The sequence below is a fragment of the Etheostoma cragini genome, chromosome 20 (assembly GCF_013103735.1).
Source record: "Etheostoma cragini isolate CJK2018 chromosome 20, CSU_Ecrag_1.0, whole genome shotgun sequence".
Taxonomy (NCBI): Eukaryota; Metazoa; Chordata; class Actinopteri; order Perciformes; family Percidae; genus Etheostoma; species Etheostoma cragini.
In genome coordinates, this window is record NC_048426.1 from 15,626,733 (window position 1) to 15,641,174 (window position 14,442).

Here is a 14,442-nt window from a genome sequence, read left to right on the forward strand (position 1 = left end):
ATAAAGTTCAACAAAGAATGGTTAAGAAAAGTTCCCTTTTCATTTTTGTTTTTTACGTAGATGCGCTCCCTTACAAAATCAACCCCAGTTGTCGAGAATAATTTATTATTTCCAAATAGAGCTATTCATTTCATCTTGTAAAAATGTGTCTATTTTTTATATGAATCACATGAAAAATAAAATCGCAATGTCAGTTTTTTTTCCAATATCGTGCAGGCCTACTAAGCTCCAGAGGATAACACTGTCATTTTGGCAAATGGGTTGCTTAGACCCGTATGACTGCAGCAGTGACAGAACAAGATGAACACACAAGGACATTTCAGTCATTTGTCCAATTAATTTCTGGAGGTTGGGGAGTTAACTTAACCAAGAAATCCCAAGAGGCAAAGTTACAGAGTCAGTGTGGTCTGAACTGAACAGAGGTTGGGGATGTGGTTTTGGGGAGCAGGTCCATGGAGTGAGGCCTAATGACCGGGTCTCTCCCCTGAGGGCCTATTTAGTCAGACTAGCTGGCCATGGTGATTAACATTTGGGGCATGGGTGACTCATCCCTGCTACAGCCTCAACACAGAGACAATTACAGGGAGTCACACCACTCCACCAACAGACACTCCATCATTACCTGTGGTTCAACAGTGCACAGATGACACTCTATCCCTCTCTGTCTGTCTCCCGCTCATCTGAGTCAGACCTTCTATTTTAAGTGGAACTCTATCCTATCAGATTTGTCTGTAAACAATACAAATGGCGGTGTTGGCAGATGGCGCTGCAATACCGTACATTTAAAAGGTTGTTAATAAGTGAATTTCGTTCAGTCTTCATCCTGTGACAAGCTGTACGCTGCTGTGTTGCGTTCTTTGTCTTTGTCATAGGTAATTAAAAGCCATTTGAATACCATGTGAATGAATGAGCTGACATTCTTCTGTTATTTTTCATTTTCTAAAACTTCTTTTATTTTCTTAGTAGCGAGAGAATGGTCTAAAGAGGCTTTCGAAGATTAAAATATAAAATATCTTGTAATCGTGCAAGTGTCACACAGCTTCTGTTTTTGTTTTTTTTTAAATCAAAGAACCATACTTGATCAGCTGTATTCAGCCCATTGAGGACATTGTCATCACTGTCTGGTCTGGCAACTCAGGGATAAATTGTACCACCAACAAAAAGAAACTGTCAGACGACAAAACTTGGCTTTTCTTTGATTAGCATTGTAGTCAGAGTGAAAATGGGACAAGGAGAAGAGCATGTCTTGACAAGATCCCCAGAGATTTGAACAAGTTGGGAGTTGAGGTTGCAGCTAAAATTGAAGCATGAAGAAGATGGAGTTGTTAAAGAGGAAGAGCCGTTGATTCCAGCGGCAGGGTCAGATTTTGAGTAGTAAGATGCAGGCGTGCATCTAAACAATTGTCACTTAGTTTTCACTAAAAGTGAGACCTCCATACTGTGAATTGTTATCTCTGATCATAAAAGTATTTCTTTATAATGCTGCTTTAAAGTTGTGACTCTGCAGGAGAAATGACCATCTGCTCCGGCGTCCTTAATGCTCAATCAACTATTCAATTTTCATCAGCTGAATTGAGTCAAAGCAGACTTACGGCTTGTTCTGCACGCACAAATGATTTGGTTAGCCACTTTAATGGCCTGTGCCCATCAGCCTTGGATGCTACTGCAACCTTGAAAACTAGATCAGTTCACAAAGTTAATCCATCTGCATGGCTTAATGACGCAACGCTGGTCATGAAAAAAAGAAGAGGACCGAAAAGCTCAATACAATTACAAAGTAAACCTCCTGTAAATATGTTTTCATAATGTTCCCTGAAAAGTTTTATATTAGTCTACAGTACTGGCAAGTATTTATCTTTTTTGTTTTGCTGTACAGTCACGCTATACAATTTGATGCTGTACGGCAGCATTTAGCCCAGTTTATGATGTCATTTGAATTGACTGCCTCAAAGGGTAACTACCAGTCTGGCCCCCTCCATACATTGCTGACTTTGAGTTTAACCTCAAGTCTTTAGGCTACACTAATGAAGTTTTTGTGTTTTTCTTTTAATTGAGAGGACCTTTGCTATAATTTTCTTCTTATTACTATCTTTTGTTTAATGCTTTCTATTGTTATCTTTTTCTTTACTCTTCTTGTATTTATTCCCTCTCTGGCAGCAACTTTGTAAAATAAGTGCAATATAGGTTTATAATTATTGTCTATGTTACTTTAAATGCATCTATTTAAAGTGTGACGAAACCATGTGGGATAGTAATAGCTTTTTTTTGGTTTTTTTTACTAATTCAGTGTGTCAGCACTACTGCAGGGCTACAGTTTGCCCAGCTAGTCCCTGCTGTCAGACTGTCAGAGTGTCACCACAAGACACAGAGGACCAGCACCTTTTAACACACCAATATCAGTGCCGGTTCCAATTCCAATAGTGTTTACTGTGCATGATGACACAAGAGTTTAATCTTTATTAGCATTCATTACAGTTTAACTGGGCAAGAATTTCCTCGCTGATGCCATTACACATCAACTTGAACACAGTGATTGGAAACTTTGTGGAAATTCTCTTCAAGTCAACTATAATTGTGTCCACAATAATAGTATTTTCATTTAATCTGCTATGTAGGAACACAGTGAGCTCCCTGTCCTGCAGAGATGCTGAGGTTTTTCAGAGTACAGTGGGAGGTAGTGAAGGCAGACTCCATCCTTAGTACGATCTCAAGCAGCCTTTTTAGGATGTGATAAGTTGGAGGCTCCGGGGGGTTTGGAGGACATTTACAGGCGGGACACAGTGGTGCCAACCACCAAGATCCCTATTAACATCACCCTTTTCATGCATATGCAGCTATAGACTTCAGTCCAAATACGGAGCACAGAAACACTGGCTGCCTTATTAAATGTGCTCCTTTAAGAGGACACTGTCAGCAATGTGCGAACCAGGAGGGAGAACAGGAGACGCACTGGCACAGGAAGGACTTTCCTCACTAGAGAAAAGCCTTTTATTTCAGTCACAGTCATTCTCTATGGATGAGGTGAATAATCCTGTCAACACAGTGCGAAGCCTGCCAAAACACTGTGAATTATCATCCAATTATGATTTGTTTTTCAGTGGGCTTCCAGGTTTTTCATGTGTTGGTCGTTCAGCAAACTGGAAAGAAGAGACTGGCCAACACATTAAACTAACAGGAGTTGGTTATATAAGAGATGGAGCTTTACACTGTTACTGTTGTTTTATCTTATTGACCTGACTAGGAAAGCAACCCACACTGACACTTAGCATACACGCACACTAGGCTTCAGTTTGACCCTGACAGTTCAGCCCATCCCAGCGAGTTAGATAAAGACTGCCGGTGTGCAAGTGGAGACGGCGTTAAAACGGTCATACATGATAAAGCACAGGGGTACCTCGTCCCTACAGCTGCAGAAGTGATATCCAGAGTGTTCAGTTGGATTGTGTTATCTTAAGTGCAAACAGGAACAGTGTGTGGTGGTCCATAGACACCTCCGATGGAGGTTAGTCTAAAGAGAGGAGAGATATACCCTCTGTGGGCCTCAGGGGCACTTCAGAGACAGAAGAGAGTGTGACTCATGGGGCGGAAGCACAGAGACAAATAGGCAAGCTTCCTTCTGTCCAGCAGAACGAGAGCAATTCCGTCCTCTTCGCTCTTCAAACCTTACCGGCTGTCATTCCCTGCTGTGGTAGGCCAAAATATGATGCTTTACAGTAATTCCATATTCTCCTGCCCCTTGTTATTCTCTCCTTCTGTAATTATATGTATATTTCCAGTATGTGCCTATCATCCACATGGTAGGAGTGAAGGGGACTCCCTCTGTGTCCTGTCTCTAAATCACACTAAACCCATCCAGCTGTCACTGATGTGGATGATGTGGAAGGTTAAGGTTGGTATTGACAGTAATTTCTTCTTCTCCTGTCTATGTTAGATTTAACATCTTTTCAGTCTGAAGGTATGACACGTGTAATAGCTTGTGTTAGTCCCCCCCATAGCTCCTGCTACAGCAGCCAACATCCACTATCTTGTGTCACAGCACTGTATTGTTCATGCAAATTCAAAGATCTGTCCAACTTCCGTAGAAATTGTTTTATTTTCAACTCGGCTTGATTTATCATTGTTTTTAAAAGCCCACTTTTCTTCATATACTTTTCCCCCCCTTTAGTCCTCCTTTCTTAACATTAAGAAGCACATACATGAATACAAATATCAAGTGATGATACAAAAATGAGCTGAATATGAAGAAATGAATGGATATGATGTCTCAGAGGACCAGATATTTTTTCCAAAGATGGAAAGCTTGAAATGAGCTTCAATTATTAATTAGCAAGAAGCAGAAGAAAGACTGAACAAAGGAAATGGTGGAGGCAAAAAAAGAAAGAGGGAAATGTTGTAAAAACAAAAAACACAACAGCTCTGTGAGGTTTTAAGCCACAGCCATTGAACTAAATGCTAAGGTCAGCATGCTCATAACAACAACGTTACAACATGCTAATATTTAGCAGGTAACATTTTCCAACGTGTGACAGATGTGATTGCAGCTCCTCCTGTCCACATGTTAGAGTGTCCCTGGGTAGATACTAGATCACCTAATAAATCTGGAATATTCTGGAAGCGTCAACACTGAAGTTAGCAGCTTGCTAACATTAGCTTTGAATGGTTAAGGTTAGGTTAAAAGGCTGGGTTAGGGTTACATCTCGTTACTTCTAAAGGTAATGCCTTATAAGTTTAAATAACCGCCTGTATGTTAACACCTGCGCAGTATGCTTGTGTTTGCCGTTGGTGGGTAAATCAAGCATCTAATGTGTCCCTGGTCAAGACACTGCCTGAACACCAAATTGATTCTGATGTTCAGCCTCTCTTTGCCCGCACCCAGTGGGTTTGGTCTTAATTTCATTTTACAATAGTTGTTTGAATAATGTCGGGCTGTAAATGAGTTTGGACTATTAAAAGCTGTCAATCAACATGTACTTGTCAGGCTCGAGCCAAATTCTGTCGGGCTCGGGCCTTGTCGGCCTAACTTTTAATGCTCGATTACAGCTCTAACCTTGCATGGTAGCTTGCTATTATTGGTGTGTGTGTGTGTGTGTGTGAGAATGGGAGCAAATTCTGAAATGCTTTTGATAAAGGTGCTATATAAATCCAGCCATTTCCCATTAAGATCAAGTCAAAAATCTATGTAATTTGTTCAGCAGCAACAGCTTCCTAATTTTTCTGTAATGCGTCTTTTAAGGGGAAGACCGCCAACAAAACTTGCCTTACAGCAACCCAAACCAAATATATCACCTGAAATGTAAGAAGAAAAAAGACGCCTGACATCATCAGACAATCACCAGAGCCAGCAGACTATAAATATCTCAACAAAATGTAATGGCAATAAATCCTTTACTTCATAAGACAGTGGCTATAATGTGGATTTTCTATTCCGATTTATCTTACTGATGCAGTGTAGTGTATTAATCTAGAACAGTTTTAATTGTCAACCAAACTCTGTCTCAGCTCACACACACCCAAAGGCCGCTGTTACCAAGTAGTATTTTGAAATTCATGCCATGGCTAATTATTAATATTTACCCACTAATGGCTCGTAAAACTCATCTGGATAAAAGGTTTGTGTCGTGGTACCACACATAAAGTGGCTGTAATACTTGCTTTTAGGTACATTATGAGTTGATTGCCAAGAATTATCCAATCAAACATGTAATGACCTAAATAGTGCTTTGGTCCTTTTGCAACAAATATCTGTCTTGGTCCCCCAAGTCAGAGGGGGGAAAAGAGGAAGACGCACGCACACACTAAAGTGGACTCACTCCTCAGCTTAATTGCGTTTCCCAGCACAGTGCTGCTTCTCATGGCGGTTTGAGGTGTTTTTTTTGTGTCTCTTGGTGCAATCTTGTCCCTCTATCCTGCCATTTTCTGTCTGCTAAGCATGCCAAGCACTGCAAGGATAAACACAACAACCGGATTGGGGTAGTGTGCATTAAAGCAGCATTAAGATTGTGTTTTAGTTTGTTTGTGTGTGTGCATTTACTATGTGTGCAACTTACTTCTGTTAGACTAAAGGTTCTGAGGCAATAAGACGTCCTGCAGTTATTGGATTGTTTTGCTTCACTTTCTCTTTTTGTTGGAGAAGAAAGACAGAGCAAGATAGTTCTGCAGCACCTACACTTCATGGACAAAGACAACCTCTTCCCCTCGCGGGCACTCAGCCTCTCTAATGGCTAAATACATCACATTCACCTTTATCTAACTGCCTACACAGTTAACTTCAGTGTTGCAACAGATATCGCCGTATAAGTAGGGTATTTTAACCCATACATTTCACAAAGGTTCCACCCACACTTTAAAATATTTTTATCTCCTGACTCAGACTACACTAGCCCTTTGCTCTTTGCAGTAAGGTGCTGATGTCTTCTATATGACAGGGGACCTTTGGGATAAAGGCACCAGTGTTTTCATAGGAGGCTGAGCGTATTGGTGGCCATCTGCCTCTCTGCAAGCAGTGCCTCACACTGTGCCAGCCTGCCCACCCACAGAGTCCAGAGGCTGTGGGCGCTCTCCCCTCAGAGACCCAGCACCTTTCCATTATTTGGCCTCTTTGACATCTTTAACTAGAGAGTGGCAGTGACGTAAAATATAATAAACTATACCAATTAAACTAAAGGGCATGAAGATCATATACTAAGACAAATATCGGGTCTCAAATTATTAGTTCTTTGTATGTGAAAAATGATTTTGCTTAACCAAGTAACTTTGCATCCTCAGCTATCTTCCACAAAAGCTTCAAGTCAAGTGTTTTGGGATGGTCCGAGTACTGATCCTTGCATTATTGCTTTTGGAAATGTGTTGTCAAATCCATCTTTCTGTCCCTTACTCTTGATTAACATAGGTTGTTGTTTGCAGGCTTTACAGCTGCAAAAAAAGACAATTTCATAAATGTGGTCCACCCTGTGTCTCTCTTTGCAGTCTAATTAGTTTCTGGCCTTTAGTACAATAGCAAATTTGGAATATACAACAGCTAAGATAAGTAGAGCACAATCTAAGACAAGAAGGGCATGGACGGATATCACAGCCCCCCCTTGATAATCTAAAGATTTAAATGCTTTAACCTCAGCAACCACCCCTACACCATTTTCTGTTTCTTTCTTTCTTGCTGTTTCTGCCTGTTTGGTTATTGTATTTGTCCATATACAATGTATATGTTGTGCCTAAATAGACAACAAGCATTTGATCACAAAAAAACATTCACATTTTCAAAGCAGGAAGGCACGGAAAACATCCTGTCACTCTCAGAATCATCTGTCTGTTGTCACTGGGTATGACTAAAACATTAAATGATGGATATTTCATCAGGCAGCATCCTGACAAGCAAAGTCTTGCCTTTTAAATGTGTTGCTTCAAGGCATGTGTAGTGTTACATAATGAAGTTCTGGCGAGAAATATATGAAGATACCCAGTTTTACATGCAACTACCGTATATTCTCTGTATTCTCTGCGACAACTTCTTCGACTACATGAAGGATGCTGACAAAACTGAATAAACAATGAGTGCATTACTATGTACAACATCCACAGTAAACCGACCCACATGCAGTACACAAATATTTTTGACAGAAATATGTCTGTTATGAAATCGGGGCTTCAGGGAGTGAAGCCATTTGTCTCATAACGGTAATAATTATTTTTTGATTATTGAAAATCATTGCTGGATTCCTGGCGGATACTTCACTGGAAATGCCCACTGCTACCCAACAGGTCTTCACAATAGAAAAGTGTTTTTTTGCTGGCTATGCACTTCCACTATCTTTTATATTGCTGCTGATGTGTGACACTCTGTTCAAGCACACATTCTCAGAAGCATCGTTATTAGAAGGAGGGCAAGAAGTTTTTTTTTTAACAGCTGCAGACTGAAGGTGTTCATTACAAAAATTGAGGTGTGCAAAAAAATTCTTCAAATTGTTACCATGCCCGAAACTCCGCAGCAACACAAAGTAAACAGCATGCTTAAAGGAGAAATGTTACCACTGACACCGCAGCTTTCAACAATTATTTCACATCATGTCTTGCCCATCCCTTCACTAATCTGGTTGCCTCTAAACGGAAAATCATTAGTAGCCGGATGAAACAACAGATTTGGGACAGTTGGACAGGATCTGTCAACTGCAGCCATCTCATAGAACACTTTTTATGCTCTAATCAAGACAGCAGGCTCAGGGGGTAGTGGTGGATCCTGTGGTTTAAGTCTGATTATAAGAAACTTTTTTTAAGTGGGCTGTCAGAGTACTGGCAGAGAAATAATGAGCTATTCATCAGCTGAGGAGGAATAACCATCCCTTCATTGGCTGTTCCCAATCTCGGCCCTTGAAAACCAGCTACTTCCTCCCAGCCGAACATCCACATAATTAGCCGCCAATACTGCTCACCCTTTCCAATCAAACTGCAGCTATTGGAAGTGGGGCACCATGGGCAAGAGGTAATTACCCTTGACACTAAAAGGACCTTTCACTGCCCAAACTCTCACCGATGGGATTGAGAGCTTATTAAAACATTGGAGAGCTGAAGTTTGCCAGAATAGTGGTGGTACAGTACAGTGTTAAGAAGAAGGTCCTGAAGGACTAAGAGAGCCTTTCAGGATGGCATCCTGACATCTGAGTGGTAGATACACACTAATACGGACCAGTGGGCCGTCAGGAGCCTCTCTATGGGCCATTGCCTTTGGCGAGTTATTCTCCCTTTATGTAGGCCAGACATGTAGCACATACACATAGAGTAAGCCTTACTTTTCTGTAAACAATCATGTTGGGGGAGTCCTCCTCTGGATCATTGGTGCCCACACCTCCCTGGTCTCTGGACCCCTCCGCCATTTTCACTCAGTCCTGTCGAAGAAACAGAGGAAAACATGAAAACAGCACCCAGCATCCCCTGGACGATGGAAGAACACCAAAATCTGACTAATGATAAACGATCAGTCAGAATTTCTATGTCCACCGGGAACCAAAATTCCTCCAGCATTTATTGTCATTCAGCTGCCAAAATGTGTGCTGCTGTCTCGGAAAGGAGACGCCTGTCACAGTAGGGGCAGATAAGAGAGCTCAGGTAGGCTTATGTAAGCAGAATATTAACTAATCTGCAAAGTCAAATCTCGAGCAGACAGTACAATACAGCAGTGATTTTCAAACAGGCGCACTTGTGGGACACTTCTGCAGTTACCATGAAAGATAGTAGAGTTGCTCATTTAATTTTTCTGATTTTTATAGCAAAATATATCCACATTCTAAGTTAGCTGTAATCCCCAAACACTTGAGTGAATTGAGAGTGAACATGTGTTAGCATAAACAGTTAGTAAATGTAAGAAATGGTTGAAATGGATACAGTAGCTTAGTAATAGATACGGAGTGGATATATAGATAAAAGTACGGATATATTAATGCTACTTTAAATAGCTAAGCCTAACTGGATAAATGGTTGAAACATGTGCAACTCCATATAGTGGTAATTTAAATGCAAACTTGACCCCATTGATAGTCTATTTGGATAAAAACATTATTGCAACAGTGTCCAATTTATGTAATAAACAGTTTCAAATGACATCCAATTACAAATCAATTCAAATCAACAAAAAGCTTCCAATTGTTAAAAAATGCACAGTAAATTAATTATGGCTAGCTTCCTGTTGGGTGAAAAGGATTGCTCCAGGAAGTCTGGCCATTATAAATATACCTACAAAATTTCATACATCTAGGTCAAACGTACTGCAGGTGCTACTTCTTTGAAATTGTGTAGGGGGCGCTGTTAAGTAATTTTGTTACACCCAAGAATACCCATAAACTATCAAAATGTTCACCGGTTCTGATGTACAGTATGTGCAAATTTTCACCCATTGTCATAAATCTTTAGCCCTTCAAAAATGTGATTAATTTGAGACATGAATAACAATAATAATCCTGTTGATTTCAATTTGGCCTTCACAGACCGACTATCAGTGCTCGGGCCCTAATGAACACAGGTTGGCCACCACTGCAGTACAGTGTATCAGGGCAGTCAGGATGGCAGTACTGATGCCTACATCACCTAGTCAATGTGGCTGTGAGGAGATGAGTCATCTTTCTTCACATAAAAACTGATTTCATAATGAATGAACCCTCACTGAGGTGAGGCTGATAGTTTAACTGTGGTTGATGCGTGCCACTGTGTTTTTGATTGATTCATGCTTTAAGAGCTGCGTTTAACAGATTTATTTACAACCGCTACACAGCCCCAATCACTTTCTCTTGGCTGTCTTCCTCCCTCCCTTATTCTCTCAGGAAAATTCATTCTGCTTAACAAAAGATTTCCACAACCTACTGTAATGATTGGACTTTAACAAGCCTACATAGCTTCCTCTATCATTTGGCATTGAAGGGTTCTGTGTGCCCTAAATGGGTTAAACCATGTATTAGTCCTTTAACCATGCTGAAGAACGTGAGGTGAGGGGGTGGATGACACAGTTTGACACATTCATAATTTCTGGTACTTCTAAAAACACAAAGTGTGAGATGATAAAGCTGCCAGGAAAAAAAATTATCACACAGCTCACTAGTCACTGTATTTGTGTTTTTAAAAAGTAATATGATAAGCTATTGATGGGAGAAAGCACAGAGGATAAAGATAGCACTTAATGACTTATGAGCGGGCCAATATGAAACCTTCATACATTAACTAAATTAGTAACACTGCATCTTGCCAAGGGCCAGCCGCTAGCAAGGGATTTGGAGTAGTTGAATTATGTAATTGTAGCCGTGTAATGTTACAAGTCTGAAAAACTGCAGATAATGACTCTGGCGGAGAGAAGGGAAACATGAAATTAAAATTCAGCATACCACCGTCTTGCACAACAGCAGACATGTACGGTGGCTTTGTCACCATAGTTGAACCCTTCAATCTATTAAACCACAGAGCATGGTGAGGCGCACGAGTGAATAAGTAATCATACGCTCTCACCTTACTGTTTGTTATTGCCCAAAGAAGTGCGGAGTACAGCACTTTCCATTGGCTAACACGTCTTTGCTCTTTTTAGAGTCTGAGCACATTAGACAGCTAATCTTTGCATCCGCCTCAAGGGCCGTAATGAATGTCAGGCACTATGGATTGCGTAGCACCTGCTTAAAGAAAACAATACTGAGCCAATAGGTCCCTTGTGAACAGTAAGCTGTAATTCTAGAGAACTTCCTCCCAATTGAGCTGCTCAAGCATGCAAATCAAACTCCACAGAGAGGCCTGTCCAAGATGTTAATTGAAAGCTTGTGTCAAAGTGAAATGGATGCAATAGACAGTTGCTAAAAGACAGCCAGAGAGCACCAACATGCCCTCATGTACAATGCATGTGCGTCTCTACACATGCACAACCTCACATCCGAGCAAACACCAATTTATGAGACACACACAAAAGGACACCACACATATTCACAGGGCAGAACCCCCTGCAGTAGCTCATATAAAAAAGCCAACAGACGCCCTGTCAGCTGAAACACACTGCCAGCGAGTTCACACACAGAACAAAAACATGCTCCATATACATGCAGTGCAATAATGTGATTGTGATTCCCAAACCTGTGTTCAATCTCAGCAGGCAAGCAGCCTAGTGCAGTGCAAATCTGTGACACCTAAAAGTTGCCATTAATGAAGCATTTATTACCTTAGAAACAAAATAATGCCTGGTCCACTCTGCTCCCCCGGTTAGCTCCCCCTTAGCAACAAGCAGCAGGCAGGTTCATGGTATAATTGGCAGAGGGGAAGAGAAGGGAATGAAGAAGAAAGGGTGATGAAAGCAGTGAAGCTGCAAAAAAGAGAGTGAGAGAGAGCTCAAGCTGGCTGGTCACTGCAGTATTCCTCTATTCCTCCTCCTCTGCTTCTCTCTTCACCAGTCCTGCCTTGCCCCGGCAGTTTAGGAAATCCTCACATGTGTACACCTCGTTCATCACCCCTCTCCCTATGTCTACATGTGCTCGATTCTGAGCAAGAGCGAAAGAGCCAGTGTTTGTGTGTGTGTGTGTGTGAGAGAGAGAGAGAGAGAGCGAGAGAGAGAGAGAGAGAGAGAGAGATGTAGGGAGATGCTGTGCAAGAGAAAGGCAGATCAAGTTGGAAAAGGGGGAGGGATAAAGGAATTACAGAATATGAAGGGGCAGAGAGGGAGGAGAAAGCCAGGCGGTGTGTGTGTGTGAGAGAAAGAGAGAGAGAGAGAGAGAGCGAGAGAGAGAGAGAGAGAGAGAAAGAGAGAGAGAGACAGAGCATGCACACTGGATACACAGTGTAGAGGAAAGGAGGACAGGGAGATCCACACTGCAGCAGCGCCCACTGATGCTGAAAATAAGAAACATTTACTTTGGAGGATACTGAAATGCTAATCTAACAAGTAACTGTTACTGAGCACACACACATGCAGGCTATCAACATATATTGCAAACTCTTTGAGCAAGCCACCTCAGAGATAACATTTTTCAATTACCATTAAAAGACTGTGTGTGTTAGGCTCGTTTTCTTGAGCAGGCCATGATTCCAAGTTATACATATTTTAAAAACTTCTATTTGTATTTCTGAATGTTTTTATATGCTCACATTAAATTAAATTAAATTTTTGTTCCTGAGAATGGCAAACAGGAACTCTATTTTGGTCTCCAGCGTTCCTCCTTTTGCATGTCTATGTTCTCCTCCTTCCCTCTCTCTTCATGGAAACTCTGGAATCAGTCAAGCTTAAATGGCAAACCCGAACGAATGAACCTTTTTTTCCCTGCAATGAATGAGATCCCAAAAGCCCCCCGAGGAAGATACTCCAGAAATAAATGGCATGGCCAATTTGTGAAAGCATGCATGCAGAGTGAACACACACAGACCCACACATACAGATGTTTGTGTTGACAGAACCAGTTCACCAGTTATCAGAGAACTGTCTTGCTTTCTTTTCTCCACCATGTGTTCTTCTCCCTTATAGCAGTGTGCTGTTACCTAAACAAAGGCTCTCTTAACACCTCTCTTAATTCCTTTTGAAAATATTTGAAGTGTTTCAAATATTCCTTACACGGAAAGAAAAGACCCTGAATGAACAGATTTTTATCAAGAAAAGACCAATTTTCTTCAGTCTAAAGCAGAAGAAGTTAGGAAATTGAACTCAAAACTGCTGTTCTCAGTAAATGTGGTAACCAAGAGAAACTGAGGTCTCACACCCGCACGTCTATTAAAGTGTGAAATTATTCGCCCACGGTGCTTACTCCACACATTTCTCTAATACTTTTCAGAAGAAAAGGAGCAGGTATATGTTAGGGGTGGGGGGAAAAAAATCAATACAGCATAAATATTGCAATATTTTCCATGGCAATACTGTATAGACACACAAACACCAAGTACTGATCTTTTATCATATGCAGTATGTGTTGGTCAGTTTGTCCGCTTGACAATCCCATTTTGCAGAAATAAAAATTGAAGTGGGATGAACAAACAGAGAAATGTTTTTTTTTTAATCTTTGTTGACAAATTGTAATTTGAAATTGGTAAATATTTAAAGTTGGAAAAAAAGGTAATACATTGCAATATATCGCAGAATATTGCAATATTTTTAAAATCAGGCTCAGGAGCGACCTCTAGCTCACCCAATAAGAGTGTGCGCCCCATAGCCAGAGTCCTTTGCAGTGGCCCGGGTTGGAGTCCGACCTGTGGCCATTTGCTACGTATCATCCCCCATCTCTCTCCCACCTTTCCTGTCCTTCCACTGGCACTATCCATCCCTATGGACAAAAATATAAATAAACTAAACTAAAACAAAACTATCAAATGAAGGGAAAAGCCCCCCAAAATAAATTGTGATATTGTATTGTAAGGCCTTTGTTGATTCCAACTCCTAGTATATTACATCCACCATATAAATAGAGCTCTGCTATCACAACTACTAGTTTCCTATCTCCATAGCGCAAATATAGCAATATGACATATCACCCATCCCCTCTGATAACAATTAGCCACACACATGAACCACACTGCAATGACCTACAATCAGCATATCTTCCTGTCCCATGAGCTGCTCTGGCATTATGGAGTGCATTCATTAACAAGGTAACAGACAGACAGGCAGTTAGGCAGATAGGCAGATAGACAGGGAGTTCTCTAATCTGCTTTAAGGGGCCCAGCCCTGTTATAATCTGCGTTAATGCTAAATTATTGAGCAGACCATTCACAGCCACACCACTGCCAGAGAGCAACACTAATGGCCCCACACATGACATGTGGAGACATTCATTGTCGAAAGAACCTTACACAATTGTTAAACTATGTCGTAAAACAATATCCAAAGGCCTATATGTATGCTGAAAAAGATATTGGTCATTTTAATTTTTTCTTCTGTCCATACTAGCCATGCAGAAATCCCCTCTTGATGCATTTTCAATGTAATTTAGGAGATGGGAGGCTGTCTGC

At 41.0% G+C, this 14,442-nt stretch overlaps 1 protein-coding gene across 6 annotated transcripts in view; it reads right to left on the minus strand.

The window, feature by feature from the left end:
* Nucleotides 1-12,012, minus strand: part of LOC117935804 (regulator of G-protein signaling 6-like) — a 40,861-nt gene extending 28,849 nt beyond the window's left edge. For 3 of the 6 annotated variants that reach the window (XM_034858320.1, XM_034858323.1, XM_034858322.1), the window contains exons 1-2: nucleotides 11,675-12,012; nucleotides 8,781-8,876 (exon numbers count right to left, since the gene is read on the minus strand). In XM_034858320.1, coding sequence (XP_034714211.1) covers nucleotides 8,781-8,864 — 84 coding nt within the window. In that variant the 5' untranslated portion in view covers nucleotides 8,865-8,876; nucleotides 11,675-12,012. Of the gene's footprint in view, nucleotides 1-8,780; nucleotides 9,076-11,674 lie in introns of those variants that run through there. The other 3 variants (XM_034858321.1, XM_034858316.1, XM_034858319.1) reach the window with 3 other exon arrangements.
* Nucleotides 12,013-14,442: the final 2,430 nt, after the last annotated feature.